The 17,304-nt window shown below is 41.7% G+C and overlaps 1 protein-coding gene across 2 annotated transcripts; it reads right to left on the bottom strand.

The window, feature by feature from the left end:
• Window positions 1-5,611: 5,611 nt before the first annotated feature.
• On the bottom strand, window positions 5,612-14,810 carry LOC148342370 (uncharacterized). Of its 2 annotated transcripts, XM_088288801.1 has the most exons (3): window positions 14,402-14,810; window positions 12,574-12,737; window positions 5,612-6,882 (listed from the first exon to the last, which is right to left on the bottom strand). In XM_088288801.1, the coding sequence occupies exons 1-3, from the start codon at window positions 14,523-14,525 to the stop codon at window positions 6,853-6,855; spliced, it is 318 nt and encodes a 105-aa protein (XP_088144927.1). In that variant the 5' UTR covers window positions 14,526-14,810; the 3' UTR covers window positions 5,612-6,852. The 2 variants fall into 2 exon arrangements, with proteins under 2 accessions (XP_088144927.1, XP_088144926.1); XM_088288800.1 differs by lacking the exon at window positions 12,574-12,737.
• Between the last annotated feature and the right edge of the window lie 2,494 nt (window positions 14,811-17,304).

Here is a 17,304-nt window from a genome sequence, read left to right as displayed (position 1 = left end):
AGAGCGGCCGTTGCAACAGCGTACGTGTTTAAAGAAAATCTTTAGAACAGGAGATGTCTAGCAATTGATGAGAGGTTTGCCAAGCATAAAGTGTGATTAAATAGTTCGGCAGCTGATTTATTAACTGATGTGTATCAAATGTAACAAAGGTGGACGACAGATGTTTTATGACTTTGCGACACCAGCCCTGACATGACAACTTTTAAGGGACAAGACAGCATTCCAGAAATACCAGACTAACATCCGCATCTATGAGCTGTTTGACGTCACAGGTGCAGGATCGTCAGCTACGTCCAGGAGAAACGATTTCACGGAGACCGAATGGGAAAATCCACAAACGCACAGTGGTAAACTTTGTCATATGCTGGCTAAATTGAGGCTAAATTAGCGCAGAGGGAGGGGTCTCTGTGTGGAATTGGAAAGTATCTTTTTGGTGAGTGAAAGTGTGACAGAAAAAGTGTTTGTATGTCTAAGTGGTTTGAGTGAATGTTTAAGGGACAGGCCTCAGGAAAGAAACCTGATGAAGGGCACCAGTAAGCCCGAACACTACTTAGGATGCAATGAGCGGACAGGTCTGATCAACCTGGATCCCTATTGCACTCCCAAGTATTGATTTTCAAATTGTTATTGGAGACAGATTGGACTAATCAAATTCAAGCGTCAAGTGAATGATTGATTGACGTTATTACACAAAACTTATGCAAAACTGAAAGTTTCAGAATGGAGGTAATTTACCCCTTCTCACTGGCAAGTGCCACTCCTCCAGTTCTCTCCACAGGTTTGAGGTGACATGTGACCTGTGTGACCAGAAGGCCGGAGAAGATTAAGATATAGTTGTTGCTTTAGCCTGCTCATGTGCTCCGCAGTTTTAATATTCACATTGGGTGCACGAATAGATAACACACACCCAGTCCAGGATAGAGCAGAATTTTGTTGTATTGTTAAGACTTCCATAATATACAGCACCACAGCGGTGATACTTGATGTTAATTTCAGTTAAGTGGGCGATGGCGCTGTTTTTATGAAAATTACTCACTTAACGCAAGGGTAGGTTCTTCGTAGAGGGAATCACAGAGTTACATGCGGGACGAAATTCACTTGCCAGGAACTGTCCTTACTTGAGGCCGAGGCCAGACCTACAGACCAGCATGACGGTCACCGGCTGAATGGGGACACCTCAGGTGAGTTTGGCCGTGCCGTGCATCAGATATTTCTGGCCCCGTTGGGGCCGATGTTGCTGTATCCTTCAGGTGGGAAGCGGAGGAGACAGGCCTGGTCTATGTGGCCAGGGCGAGACGTGAATGGATTGAGACTTCCGGCAGTGACCCGTCCAATAATGTCGTCATTCCGCAGCTGTTCCAGTTGGCCGTCCTTAGGGCGTGTCCTTCCGGTTCCGGACATCATGTGAAACAGTCCATCAATGACAAAATGCTAATCAGTCTCAGGAGAACACATTTTTTTTTTACATCATTTTGCACGACATCAGAAAAGGAAAATGTGGGATTGGATTAAGGAGCGTTACTAAAAATTGTTGTACTTGCAGGTTCAGGTGGCCAAGAGGGCTAAAAATTATAAAATAAAAAAAAAGAAAAAAAAAAGGGGTGGGGCAGCTAATGCATGCAGCTCCCATTGCACCTGCGCCTTCCGCTTCTGCTGCTCCTAGGCAAGGTTCGGGTGACGCGGCACCACAGCAGATTGGCTGTCAACGAGGTCAGGATTGCGGTAACAGAGGTAAGGGTGGTTATAGACGGGGGTTGTGAGTGGGGTGTGCTCTTGCTGCGGGGTCACTGGGTGATGAGCTGTCCATACCGAGCCACTTTCTGGAATGTGCCATCCTCTGGTCCGGTGCCATTCCTGTCGCCCAGAGCTCAACCAGCACAGGGGGCGCCACCGTTACCCACTCCCAACGCACTCTTGACACCAACCCGCTGGTACCCCATTCCATGACAGGGGGCCGCGGAGCATATGTGGTGCTCTCCTCCATTCCACTGGCTGAACTGAAACATCTGAGGGCAGCTCTGAAACCTGGTTCTCCATCCTCCCGCGGTGGGTATGCCCTGTTCCTGATCCAACCTCCACCCATTCACCAATTGACCCAGTACATTGTACACTGTACATATGATCGCACATATGATTTGGTTTATCAAAATGTGTTGCCTCGCATGCGTGCCTTGTCCCTGAGCAGCAGAAATGGTATGAATTGTTTACTTTCGCTGAGCCACAAATCACATTGACTATTGATGCGCGTCTTCATACTAAAGATCTAGGCCCCATGGTAAAGCGGTGTGTAGAGGCGGTTGGCTGGGTTCAGACGTCTATTACGAATGTTGAATACTCCGCGTCACTAACAGGGTATCATACTTCAGCACCTACTACAAATTCTTCGGTTTTGGGAACGTGACTAAATTTCAAAATTTCACGAGACGGGTCACTCGGGAGAGGTAGCTCTGTGTGCGTCTCTGCCGGAGGGGTTGTGGACACGGGGCCCGACTGATTTTGGGCTCTGCTCCACAGCTCCCCCAATTGTTTTACTGTCTCTACACCCTCGCCCAGTTGACAGAATCAGAGTTGGCACAGCCTGGAGGTGGAGGGAGGCATTCAGGAGACAATAGGAGGTGAAGACTGCAGCGGTCTTGGAGCTGTCTACGTCTTGGAGAGCACCTATTCTTCCCGTAAAAAATGGTTTAATTTGGTATCTGCGTAATTCTAGTTTGGGATTTTTATTTATTTATTTATTTTTTATCATAAATGGTTACTATTTCATTTGGTTTGCTTTGAAGATTTGCCAAAAAACTGTCAAAATTGGAGCGTTAGCTCACGGCTTAATTTATAATCTCTAGACAGTTAGATATTTGAACTCAGTGAACTACATTTTCATTAATTCAGGAATAATCTGCCCATCTTGCAAAGCCAAATTATAACATTGTGCCATGTTATATCTTATCATATATTATCATTAGGACATAAATGCGAACCAACACTGCTGGATTGTGGTGATTATCGGCAAAACTAAATGTATACGTTGTAAAATTGTTTCTGGGGGCAATGCCTGTGAGGATGCCACTGTCTAGATTATATACAAAGAAAGCTTTTACAACAGTCTGGGAATTGAAATAGATATAAAATTTGGTGGGTCTACGTTAATTACAATATCTTATTCAAGTGCCTGATAGAAGCTTCACAAACAAGTTTAAAAAGGTGATTGAGTGCAATTAATGGTTACCAGACGAACAAGTGTGTCTGCACATAGATGAGAATGCAAGTCAGTAAATAAAGACACACAAGCTTGAAGCATCACATTACCTGCGTGACTTCTTAGAAGACAGAACGTTACATGGTACCAGGTCGCGGGTCAAGAAAAGGACTGACGCGAGATGGACTCCGTAAGGCCACCAGAAGCGCTGAAAATGACGGGAAATGTGGACGCGAGTTGGCGAGCTTTCAAGCAACAATTCCTGCTCTACCTTGCCGACGTGGGAGTCGGAAACAGAGCGGACGAAAGAAAAATAGCCCTTTTGCGAACCAATGCCGGAGGCCATCGAGGTATTCAACACCTTTGTTTATGATGAACCCGAAGATAAAGACAAGTTTGAAAAGGTCCTGTGGATTTAATTGCAGATACACTTGCAAGGACATTTTCAAGTCGGACCTTTCAAGAGAAGCTATATCGTCCAACACTCACTTAGTGGTGCGTAAGTGTGTTTCTGGATATTATTTGTCCAGCCGTGGTGTTACAAATGATGGTATTTTGATGGGGATTCATTCAAGTACTGAACTCTCACACACACACGAGAACACCCTTACCTTGCAGAACAGCATTGTGATGTGTTTTTATATACCCTATTCAGTACTGAATTCCTTTGCACTCTCTTATTTATTTATCTAATTTATATATTTGTCTGTATTATTGTTGTATTGCACTGGAGAGGGGAGCTCTCTAATCTCGTTGCACACTTGAGTACAATGACAATAAAGGGATTTCTAATTTCTAATTCTAAAGTAGTACAAAGTAGGACTTCACTGAAGGCACAGGTGTGAAATGCACTGAAGTAACTTAAAAATTAAAAGTAAAAAAATTACGATTGTTTAAGAATTTGCAAGAAAGAACTCAATCTGATCGAAATGTTGTGCTTTGACGAATGTTGATAAATAATATTTTCCAGGAGGTATTTATTTCTTTGTTGTTTATTCATTCAATTCTATACTTATTTCAATATTTGAGTATTATTTTTCTTTCAATATGTAGTATATTTTGTCTTTGAAGTGTGGGTCCTTGCTGCCTTCAGGAGAGGCAGCCGAGCAAGGCTGGATTGGTGATGAAAAAGAACAAAAGAAAGAAGAAAGATTTTATTCTCGTCACATGCTGATGTCAAAAGAAGTCTCCCCAAAAACGTGTGCGTGTGCGCTCCGCACACGTGCGAGCCCCCTCTCAGACATTCCCTTCTTACAAGGAATGCCCAAATAGGACATGAATATCTAATTTTCCCTTGTTGCATATGCATTCCCATCCCGCGAGTCTTCGGGATTCGTCTCCCCGTTGATACGACTAGTCTACTCGTGACCACCTTAAATTACTTCCATACCCTGGAAGGTCACTGACCTGGCGAGAGAATTGTCCCCACCATAAACAATGCTCAGGCCTATTTTCTCTCAGGGCAGTATCTGGTTACATCGGAACTTCAGAACCAAGACTGGTCACTTCTGTGAGCTCCAGTCCCTTCATAGTTTCATAAATAGAATTACTTCCCATATCTATATTAGGCCATTTAAAAATACATGACTTTTTTAAAATTTATTTCAATGTATATTTAAGCTTGCTTATATAATACTACAATATTTATTCAATTATTTTAATGTTAAATTATATCAATATCAATTTAAACCTTATTTCACTCTTGAATATTTCTGAACATATTTGTTCATTTGAATATGTATGCAATTTAAATTATTCCATCCATCCAGCCATTTTCTGCCGCTCATCCAGGGTCGGGTTATTGAATTATTTTTTTAGTATTTTTTATAATTCAATATTTATTTCAAGATCAGGACTCTTCTCAATTAGTTCAATATTTATAAAATGTTTCTATTATTATTAATTGAAGTAAGGCTGTATGTGGTTTCCAATTTTAACTTTTAATATTTTCCTATTTCAATATATAAATAATCCAATGTATAAAAAATACAATATAGCATGAAAAAAAATATTTGGTATATTTTTCCAAAGTGAGATTCTGCTTAGCAACAAACCCCAAACGCTTGATAGAGCTCGACCTAGAAAGTGTATTTAGCCAGTCAGAAATGTATTCAGAAAGTGAAATATTAAATGTATCTGAGGGGATATTTGAAGAGTTGGAGTTTTGTTCAATGGACCATACATATACGAGCCAGCCAAACACAGCGAGAAAACCAGCGCTGACTCCAGTCGCCATCAAGTTGCCAACTCCTGACATTCCAAAACCTTTGAGAGAAACTGAGCCGATTTGCGTTTCTCTTTCTGGTTCTTTTTATAGTTCAACTTCAAGTTCTGTTTTTCACTTTTTCACAGCGTAATGAAGGCCAGTTGAGCAAGTGGAACAAGTGATTTTATTGATGATTGTGGAAGGCAGCAATTTCATAAGCACAGTTTCTTCTCACACCTTTTCCATTAAGTACGATTAAAAAGACAACTGAAAAGCATAACATTAACAAATGTTGTTCCAGGCAAAGGCAATTAATTTTATTTACATGTTTGATGTAAACACCAAAACAAATCATCATCACTCAGACAGTGGTTCTTCTGGCACTGATCTCAATAAAAGAGCTTTGCAAAATTCAATTTCATCATATTTTATTGAAAATCACATTTACATCTTACCACAAAGAGTCGGTTCTTTCATTTTTTTTTGTCTTTTTTTAATCTTCAAGGATCGCTGCAATTCTCGCCAGCACAATCGTGTCTCTCAGCTCCCTGTTTAGTGACAATTTTTTTTAGAACGAACGCTGCAACTGAATGGCTTGTCTCCACTGTGTGTTCTTGTGTGGCTTTGTAAATACGACTTTCGAGAGAAACTCTTGGTACAAACTGAGCAGGAAAAAGTTTTTTCTCCACTGTGTGTTCTTGTGTGGCGTCATAAATGCCACTTTTGAGAGAAACTCTTGGCACAAACTGAGCAGGAAAAAGGTTTTCTCCAGTGTGTGATCTTTTGTGGATTGTTAAATGCGACTTATGCAGGAAGCTTTTGCCACAAACCGAGCATGAAAAAAGTTTTTCTCCACTGTGCTTTCTTGCGTGATTTGTTAAACCTGCCTTTTGAGAGAAGCATTTTCCACAAACTGAGCAGGAAAAAGGTTTTTCTCCAGTGTGTAATCGTGTCTGTGTTTTTAAATTTGACTTAAAAGAAAAGCTTTTGCCACAAACTGAGCAGGAAAAAGATGTTTCTCCACTGTGTGTTCTTGTGTGGATTGTTAAATGAAACTTTCGAGAGAAGCTTTTGCCACAAACCGAGCAAGAAAATGTTTTTTCTCCACTGTGTGTTCTCGTGTGCGGTTTTAAAGACAGCTTTGAAGTGAATGAGTCAGTGTGACATACCCTTTCACCTTTAGCTTGCCCATTATCATCATCATAAGTATCACCATCGTCATGAGCGTCTAATGTGTCCTCATTATGTGCTTGTGATGGCCCCCAGTGGTCTTCATCAACTTCTGTTGTCACGTGATGACTTGAGCTGCTGCTTGGAGGCTCCGCCCCTCTGTTGTCCTCACTCTCATCCTTGTTTTCATTTTCAGTCTTTATATGGACAACGTTCAGTGGTGACTTGTTGATCTCCTCCTCCTCCTCCTCCTTTTTGATGTGAGTCAAGTCTGGCTCCTCTTTCACAGAACAGAGATTGTTTTCACTGACGTCTGTCGGACACAAAAAGACAAATTTGGTTTGGTCAAGTCAAATCTCAGGCGGCGACTTTGTCTTATTTTCTACCGTGCTACCTTGACTTGTGCCTGACGCACACGGAACAATGCGTGCGACCCCGACTTGGACCAAACCATGGGGGCATTTCAATAAATTACGTCCTTCGATGTAAACCTCCCTTTGGCAGCACAGCTGTGATAAACGAGCATTTAAAAAGGAAGCACGTTGCGGCTGATGCCGATTTCATTTCTGACATAGTCACAGACGTTTCTGGAAGCGAGCTGAAGTTAGCACACACAGGCTATTGTGTGGGTGTGATGGAACACCTGTTGTGGAACCCTAACATATTAATGGGGGCCACTGGGGGCCATCGCAACATAATGTCATTGATAAAATAGGAATCCTTCAAGCGAAATATGTTTTCAAGTATTTCATTTTGCATTTATAGATAGTTTCATCGTGGGTACTTTTTGCTTTCATGATAACCTGCATCCCTAAAAGAATTAAAGGGGCCCTGGAATCAGAGTCGCTATTTATTGCATGAGTAATGTTTGTTTTTTTTTGTTTTTTTTTTTACCCAAAATGACATTTATCCTGCTAGTACGTTCTGACATTACTCTTTTTATTTTTATAAAATTTCTGTTTCTAAATAAATTTTAAAACACGATTACGTTTGAAGAGTAAAAGTTCTTACACATAAGCATTCAGCAACAACACTTTCACTCTGACTTTCATGTTGACATATTTGAATAATGACTGTATATTTTAAAGTTATCCAATATGTATTCAAATTCGACGAAGATACACCAAAATATTATGAGTTCACTGAATTATTTTGTAACCGCAATGATGTATAACAGCCATAGGGTGTCAGTAATGAGTAACAAAGTAACACAAGACCTCCCATTGTTGATCATTGTCATTTGCATAAATTACCAGGAACTATGAGTTGTGGGGGAGATGCAAACCACCTGGGCCACAGGAACTTTATCAGGAACTAAATGTTCCTGGACTTGTAGGTAGAAAAGGGGGTTGTGACTTTCAGCCTTTTTGAGACCATAGTAAGCCAAAGATGCAGATGCATTCCTTGCAGCATGCGCTTGTTCACTGATGAGATCCGTGCAACCCTGGATGGATGCATTCAATGTATTTTAAATGTTTGGATGAGGTGAAACTATGCACACGTGCACAGAACAGTGCAGAAGCCACTGGAGGTTCATTGACCGAGCCAGTAAAAATTTCATAAATAAGACCAACACGTACTTGATTTTTCAAAAAAAAAAAAAAGTGTTTTATCCACTAAAATTCATCAACCGCCATTGATCTTTTTGCCGCAGTGTGCACAGTTTTTAGAGTCAGGTTGACTCATTCCATAAGGAATTGCTTGAACAAGATATGTCAGAGTTTTTGTCAAAAACGAGACAAACCTTCAAAAATGAATCACAAGATTGTCTTTGTCACTTGCAAGGAGCAGTCCGCCAAAGAGAAAAGCTTTCCCGCTCCTGTGCGGCGTTTAATTGAAGCACAGCAAAGCATTTTGAATATGCAAACTCATAAAGAATGGAAAAACATTAACACTTTGACTTTATCACACTTCTGTTCAATGCAAGCTAAACGGTTTTCTGTCAAACACGGTTCAAGACGTGCATCGGTTTTTGTGCCTTCCTGCTAAACTGCCAGCATAGACACAACTCTGTTACACTGAACTCACGTTTTCCTGTGTAAGAGGTCCATGTTTTTGTGACCTTCTATTAACCCGTAAGCATAGTTTTGAAACATGATGACATGACAAACTTAATTTCTTTCACAATAATATAAAAACTTTCACAGATATAGCAAAAACAAATTGGAGAAGCTGTGGAGCAGAGCACATCAGTCAGACCCCGGGTCCACGACCCCTCAGGCAGAGACGCAAACGGAGCTTTCGCTTCAGAGTGAACCATTTACTGTCTACCATAGTGTCGAGAAATTCGGAAAATGTTTCATAACAGAGGAATTCGTAATGGGTGCTGAAACACCACACCCTTCTTGTGACATGGAGTATTCGACATCTGAAATTAACTCTGCCAACCGTCTTCACCAATGGGCCGAAATCTTTAGTATGATAATGCGCACCGATAGTTAATGTGATTTGTGGCTCAGTGAACATAGACAATTCTTACCGTTTCCTCTGCTCTGGGGCAAGGCACACATGCGAGGCAGCACCGGTAGACATCACAAATACATAATCCTAATGCAAGATGCACTTCTGACCCTCGAAATCGGGTGAATGCATCCCGACAAACCAAATCATCAGAACTCAGTGTTCAATGCAAAGGACCAATTGGTGGTTTGAGGGGGTGGAGGCGGCTTCACTGGGCAAACCAGAGCAGGAACAGGACGTACCACCCGCGGGAGGATGGAGACCCTGGTCTCAGAGGTGCCCAGTCGACTGGAACGGAGGACAACATATGCTTCCCCGCCGGGTGTGCACAGTCAAATTCAGTCCCACTCGAATTCCAGTGTTTGTTTCACAGGTGCGGGTTCGGTCCATGGCAGTGACTCGGCCAATCTCAAGAGTCCCACAAGCGTGACAGTGTTGTTGCTCACTGGGATATGCAGAAGAAGTTTGCAAAGCGTGGAATATCTTGTTCCACCATCAAAAACTGTTGTCCATCAATCGTCACCGGAATGCCAAGACTTGCCGGTCCTTGAATGCTGAGGCTCCGCGGGCACCCCTATCGTGGAATGAGGTCCCAATCGGGTTGAGGCATCAAGTGTGTGTTTGGAAGCCATAGAAGCGTTGTCGGAGGGGGTAGCGGTGGCGCCCCCGTGCTAGAGGAGCTCTTTGTGACAGGCATGGCGCTGGACCACAGGCTGACACATTTCAGGAAGTGGCTCGGTTTGGACCGCTCATCACCCAGTGACCCCACACCCCACATCAAAAGCACGTCCCACTCACAACCCATCTCTATAACCACCCCTACTTCTGTTACGTGACCTTGTTGACCAGCCGGTGCGGACAACAAGCCTGCTATGGCACTGCGTCACCAGAACCTGGCCCTGGAGCAACGGAAACGGAAAGAGCAGACGCAATGGGAGCTGCATGCGTCGGCAACTGCATTAGCTGCTTCTCCCCGGTTTTATTTAATTTTTTCCCTCCCCCCATATTCTTTTTTCCTTTCCCGGTGAATTAGCACTCTTGGCCCCCTGAACCCGCAAGTGTAACAATTCTTTTTCTACATCCAATCCAATATTTTCTTTCATCGATGCAGAAATGGGGATTCTACTCATACTGATTAGCAGTTTCTCATTGACGGACTGTTTCGCATGATGTCAGTAACTGGGAGGCGCACGCCCTCGAGGACGGCCACCCGGCACAGCTGTGTGGTGGTGACACTATTGGACGGGTAACTGGCGGAAGCTTCAATCCATTCGCGTCTCGCCCCGTCTCCCATAAGAGCTCATCAACTTAATCCCTCATCATATTTTACAAATGCCAATTGGTTTTGTCTTCTGTTTATGATTCATATTCAATCCCCATGAACACAAACTATAATTTAGCTAGTCTTTTTTAACTAACTAATACAGTGATTCTCAAATAGTGGGGCGCGCCCCCCTGGGGGGGCGTGGTGCGATGCTGAGGGGGGCGCGTGGGACCCTGGGGAACATGCTTTTTTGCATGGTTTTGGGACCAAAAAAGGCGATCTCAGACAACGCGAGTTTGAGCTTGTCAAAGCTGTTTGTGCCCCGAGTTCACGCAGTACTGATTAACAAAAAAAAAAGCGTCACCCCGTCGCTCGTTGACCCGGAAGTGATTTCTTTCGCCGCTCTTTAAATGCTAAGCTATCTTGCGCCTGAGCAGAGCGAGCAAGGAGGCGCTAAGCGCGCTAATCGCTAAAATGAATTGCTTCGATGGACGCTCGACTTTTAAAAGAAGTCTGACTCAAACCGCGTTTGGGCGGAAAGCCAGCAGCTATGAACAGAAATGTTGTATTGCAACCATTACGTATCCAAACAAAATAAGACGATGGCTACGTGAGCAATTGAGCAGACGCTCTCAGGCTGGAACACGGAAATGGCTGACGTCATCAAAACGAAGCGGTTTGACGTCAAACGGATTATAAAAATAAAAAAAAATGTATAGTCAACATATTAAAACTGTTGCTTTATGTTATTTATAAAGAATTTTTGTTTGAAATCCCCCTGGCTCTTTTTGTCTTTTCTATATTATGTATGTATTAATAACTGTTTGGTTTGTTCATGTTAATAAAGTAAAAAAAAACTAAACAAAAACGTATCGTAAATATTTATCATCCCATCAATATTCGCACCACAGAGTGCTGAGTTTCGAGATCCTCAAAATAGTCGTTCTCAAAATGATGTTTTTTTTTAATCAATTTATCTTTGTTAAGCGATATTTTATTGACAATCCAACATTAATATACAAAGAACATGTACATGAGTACAAAATGAAAAAAAAACTGTAGTGGGGGGGCGCAAATTTATTTTCTTCTTGGTAGAGGGGGCGTGACAGGAAATAATTGAGAACCACTGAACTAATATAACCCCGTTTTCCTCAACCAATGAGTCAGTATTCTTTGAAGTGGAATATGCGCAGACTAAAAATTTCTAATTTAATTTATATCAATTTACTGTATATCAAAAGTCCCCTCATAACATGATAATTCATCATATTCCTGTCATTTCCATCTCAAAATGTCGTTCCATTAATTGAATTACCGTAGTCCATCCGTCACCAAACTGAAGTATGGAACATTAGATGGTTTTTTTCGTTTTGCATGACCTTTGACCTTGCATGTTCTGTTTCAACAAAATTGTATCTCTTATCAGTTTCCCTGTTTCATGAGTTGCTGCCGGGGGCACAAAGGAGGAGATCAGAGAGGAATTTCACCCTCAGGGTAAATCCCAAACTTTTGTTTGCAGGACATTGTAACACTCTGGGCTGGTTTATTGTTCTTCTTATTGCAATTTTACTGCATTCAGTCTTCCTCGAGACTGAATACGTTCTAGTGTTTGCCAAATAGTTAATCCTAGTTTCTCACTTTAGCTTTTCACAGTCAAGATATGAACTTTTTCAACTGCACAATCACTTCATTGAGGTCTAATTATCAATTGTTTACCGTAGTCAGACTTTTGCCGTCAAAGAGAACTGTTCCTTAACCATATGTTAACGTTTTCATCACTCAGAGCTTTTCCGTGTTGACAAATCACATTCCACGGAACATGCATTCATCCTTTTATGATCTTAGATTTCTCTATTTATATGACCGCTTCTTGCAATGAAGATTAATTTCACCCCAATGATTATGTAGCCAATTATCTTTCTCATTCTAATTTTGCTTTAGTTATTATCCAAATTTTTAAACAGATTTTTTATGCTGCATCTTTCAATGCACACTAGGTCAAACACGCGTTAGTTGAACTGATAAAACGGAATATTAATGCAATAACATTTGGGTTTTAGAAGGGGCAATTCTGTCAACAGAGGAGGGACTGGCACTGGTTTATAACTATCACCCCTTATCTCCTGCGTGGGGGCTGCCTGACTTCCTGGTCCCACAGTAGATGGTAGCCAGGTTTTTGATTTTGCGTGGTCTTGACCAGAACACGATTAATCACAGGGTACGTATCTGAACAGCGGAGTCGAACCGGCCCAGACTTAATGCATTACTCTTGCTACGTACCAGCGAAACCGTCGGGCCCTCCACACAACGGTACGCCTCGATCCTTACTGTGTTCCATGCCACAAAGTGCCCAATATGATACGTGGAAGTGATCTCCTCCCCCTTTTTGATGTGAGTCAAGTCTGGCTCCTCTTTCACAGAACGGAGATCATTTTGTCTGACGTCTGCAGGACACAAAAAGGCGAATTTGGTTTGGTCAAGTCAAAGTTCAGGCGGCGACTTTGTCTTATATTGTTCCTACCGTGTTACCTTGACTTGTGCCTGCCGCATACGGAGCAATATGTGCGACCCCAACTTGGACCGGACCATGGGGGCATTTCACAAAATTACGTCCTACGATGTAAACCTCCCTTTAGCAGCACAACTGTGATAAACGAGCATTTAAAAAGGAAGCACGTTGCGGCTGATGCCCGATTTTATTCCTGACATAGTCACAGACGTTTCTGGAAGCGAGCTGAAGTAAGCACACACAGGCTATCGTGTGCGTCTGATGGAACACCTGTTGTGGGACCCTAACTTTTTAATGGGGGCCACTGGGGGCCATCGCAACATAATGTCATTGATAAAATAGGAATCCTTCAAGTGAAATATGTTTTCAAGTATTTCTTTTCGCATTTAGAGAAAGTTTCATCGTGGGTATTTTTACTTCCATTATAATCTGGATCTCTAAAAGAATTAAAGGGGCCCTGGCATCAGAGTCGCTATTTATTGCATGATTTACATTTAGCCTGCTCGTACATTCCAACATTCCCCTTTTTATTTTTTATAAAATTTCTGTTTTTAAATAAATTTTAAAACAACATTATGTTTGAAGAGTCAAAATCCCTACACATAAGCATTAAGCAACAACACTTTCACTCTGACTTTCATGTTGACATATTTGAATAATGACTGTATATTTTAAAGTTATCCAATATGTATTCAAATTCGACTAAGATACACCAAAATATTTTAAGAGTTCACTGAATTATTTTGGAACTGCAACGATGCTTAACAGCCATAGGGTGTCAGTAATGAGTAACAAAGTAACACAACATTGTCATTTGCATAAATTACCAGGAACTATGAGTTGCGGGGGAGATGCAAACCACCTGGGACACAGGAACTTTATGACCAGGAACTAAATGTTCCTGGCCTTGTTGGTAGAAAAGGGGGTTGTTGCGTACTCCCTTTTTAAGCCCATAGTAAGCCAAAGATGCAGATGCATTCCTTGCAGCATGCGCTTGTTCACTGATGAGATCCGTGCAACCCTGGATGGATGCATTAAATGTATTTTAAATGTTTGGATGGGGTGAAACTACGCACATGTGCACAAAACAATGCAGGGCCACCCGAGGTTCATTGACTCTCACCCGACCAAGTCAGTACAAAGTTCATAAATAAATAAGACCATTACGTGCTTGATTTTTTTTAAAAACTTAATATTTTGTGTTTTATCCACTAAAATTGATCAACCGCCATTGATGTTTTCGCCCGAGTGTGCAGATTTTTTAGAGTCAGGCAGAATTCCTTCCGGAAGGAATTGCTTGAACAAGATATAAATACCAGAAAATGTAAAATGTTAAATAATCAGTTCAAATTTTATTAAAAAAAAAAACATGGAGTTCACCCCCTCCCCTATTGGTTATTCTTTGGCATATATTTTCTGCACTGATTTCATTTGGCAAAAACAAATGTTCAGCAGACCTGCAAGTAAAAGGCAATATTTAAAAATAAAGCGGCAATAACTTTGGACGCATTTCCCCAAACAACTCAATGTTGTGATGCATATTTTTAACAATAGAAAGTCGTTCTTTACAAAGCAAATGAGAGTAAAACGTGTACAAACCTGCTTTGTGTAGCACAACACGAGGCAGGTTGCAAACTTCGTCCAGCAGTTGAAGATGTTGCTCGTTCTCTTCTTTTATTCCACAAAGTTCCTCTGTGTACTTGGGTGTCGTTCTTTCACACATATTCAAATGATAATTCCCAAAAATCCGCACTTGATCTCTGCTTGGCGATGAGTCGTGTGCCTCTTTTCGTTAGCGGCTAGATAGCTAACAAGCTAAGCTAACTACGCCGAAAAGCATCAACGCGTGAAGATGAGGTTATCGGGACACAAAGACTTAATGAATTATGTCGTAGTCCTTTAGAGTAGCACTGGACATCCTTTGAGAAAATTACAGTCAGTTCCACACTAAATCAGAAGAATTTAGCGGTGGACTGTTTTTTTTCCGGTGTGGACGGGTCGGTGGATGTGGTCGAGGTCCTTCGGAAGCTACGCGCTTGCTTATGACGTCATGCTTTAAGCGCGTATTTTCCATATATATTTCTTTGCCTCAGTGGGTTTTTTTTTTACACCTGGCTGTACTATTTTAATATTTATTTTATATAATATTTTAATTCGGTTGATAAAAAAATTAACAAAATAACTAAATTAACGCCACATTGGCGAGTCATCTCACGCGTCACTTCCGCCTATGCCCGGAGAAGCCGCTGCTGGAACAGCAGTGGGAAGGTTACGTTTCTCCTACGGAACGAAGCAACAATGCTGTGGTTCAATCGGGCTGCAAGATTGTATGGATATAATGTCTGCATATACTAGCAGTGCTTCTCAATTATTTCACGCCCGCCCCTACCAAGAAGAAAAAGATTCGCGCCCCCCACCACCAATTTTTTTCTGTCTTTGTTGATTGATATTAGATTGTCAATAAAATATCCCTTAACTAACCTAAATTGATAAGAAATATAATTTCGAGAACTATTATAGTGAGGATCTCGAAACTCAGTACTCTGTTGTGTAAATATTGATGAGATGACAAATATTTGTCACGTCATTTCATTATCCTCACCGCTTATCCTGAACAGGGTCGCGGGAGGCTCCTGGAGCCGATCCCAGCTGACTTCAGGCGAAAGGCCCACTACACCCTGAACTGGTCGCCAGCCAGTCACAGGGCAGACATAGACACCGTCACTGAGTAGGAACTGAATCTACGTTGCCTGCACACAACTCAGGCGAGTGTACCACTACACGATCAGTGACATGATAAAAATTTACTAATACGTTTTAAAAAAAAAAAAAGAAAAAAAAAACTCTATTAACATTAACAAACCAAACACAGTTATTAATACGTACATATAGAAAGGACAATAAAAAGAGCCAGGGGGATTTTAAACAAAAATTCTATATGAATAACAAAGCAACAGCTTTATTATTGTTGTTGTGTCACCGTGGAAATGAGAAGTAGTTAGTAAATCAACCTTTAAAAGCAAAACTCACTCCAATGCGTGTTCGTTTTTTTGTACTCAAGAAGAAAAGGGTCAAATAAAGACTCAACAACTGATTAGAGTTCCGATATTTAGTTTCTTCCATTTCTGGAGTTCAGGAAATAGTACAAAGACAGATATCTGGGCGGCTTTTTCTTAATCTCACGAGAAACTGCACTCGGGCGAGCGCAGTCGAAAAATGCGCGCCATCTTTCAGCCCAGCTTCAGTTTTTATAGGAATTTTTTATGTCAAGGGTAATGTAGGTTGAATCGGTCGTCCTCGCTCCCTCCCACGGCACGGGTCCACGTCCAAGGGAAGGTCCTCCCCAGGTTAGTCTGGATAGTTGATTCCCGTCTGGTCCCCAAGACTGGCACGCCAAGGCTGGCCTTCTCCGGCGGGCAGTCTCTCCGTCTCTCTCCCCGCTGGCATTCCCCTGTAATCTTGTCGGTGTGCATGTGTGCGTGTGTATGTGCACGTGCATGTGCAAGTGTAAGTACGTGTCTGTGTGTATGCATGCGTACGTGCATGTGCTCCGATCTCCAATTGTTATGTCTTTCAGAATGTGTTTTTTTTCTATAGCGTCTATGTGACACCTCCAGTGCCCAATTTGGTATGTTTGCATCTCTACAGCCAATGTGGAGAATGTGCTTCGTCGTATTTGACCATGAAGTGCTGTGAATGTGAGGGCAGCTCATGGAAATGCTATGTAGGCAAATTTGTTCTCACTACTGAGAATTTCTATCAAAACAAGCCTGAACAAATGAATCAACCAGCCAAGTTTGTCTGTCATTTACGCGCGGGGCAGCCCTCGAACTCTGAGGCGAAGCCAGCGTGTTCGACTGCACACATGGTTTTTATTTGCGTCAGCATAAGCAATTTGAATATGCAATACAGAATGGGAAACTTGACATTTGACTCCATCACACTCTTCCAGCCTATTCTAATGGTTTCAGATTACAAGACATCTTTTGGTGTATGGTGTATTTTCACAAGGCCTGACACATACAAGTTATCTCTCTGGCCATGACGATATTGTTGCTTTAGAGGTACCAAGCCTTGTGCTGAACCTCCCCAAGTCATAAGTTACGGCCTTAGAAGCGAGTGAGTCTCTCTTTATCTGCTAAGGGTCTAAGAGGTCATCAACACCTCAAGGGAGGTGTTCACAGAAAAGGGCTCTGGCGTTGGGGAGTCACATTCGCGAGGAGCCGTACCTGGCACCCATAGGACGGTTCAATTTGAGGCCAGAAAGATACGAATGCATGTGCAACAAAGGGGGCCTGTAAGATTAGTTATAGCTTGAAACTTGCTAAGATGACAAACTAAACAACAAAACTAACAGATGAACATATAAACTTAAATTTCTTTAACAAGTAAATACTGTAACGATTAAACATTGAATACTAAATTAATCCTAAAGCAGTTCAATGAATCTTGAAATTAATAGTGAATTATTGTAGTTTAATGAATACTGAAACGAATAATGA

Source organism: Idiotropiscis lumnitzeri, chromosome 2 (assembly GCF_059441095.1).
Source record: "Idiotropiscis lumnitzeri isolate Australia: NSW breed Sydney's pygmy pipehorse chromosome 2, RoL_Ilum_1.0, whole genome shotgun sequence".
Lineage (NCBI taxonomy): Eukaryota > Metazoa > Chordata > Actinopteri > Syngnathiformes > Syngnathidae > Idiotropiscis > Idiotropiscis lumnitzeri.
This window is presented reverse-complemented; position numbering and strand designations above follow the sequence as displayed.

Coding starts and splice junctions, on each gene's coding strand:
- LOC148342370 (XM_088288800.1), bottom strand. CDS start 14,525: ATGTGTGAAAGAACGACACCCAAGTACACAGAGGAACTTTGTGGAATA. Junction 6,883..14,401: donor TGTTGTGCTACACAAAGCAG/GTTTGTACACGT, acceptor TGTGTCCGACAG/ACGTCAGTGAAAACAATCTC.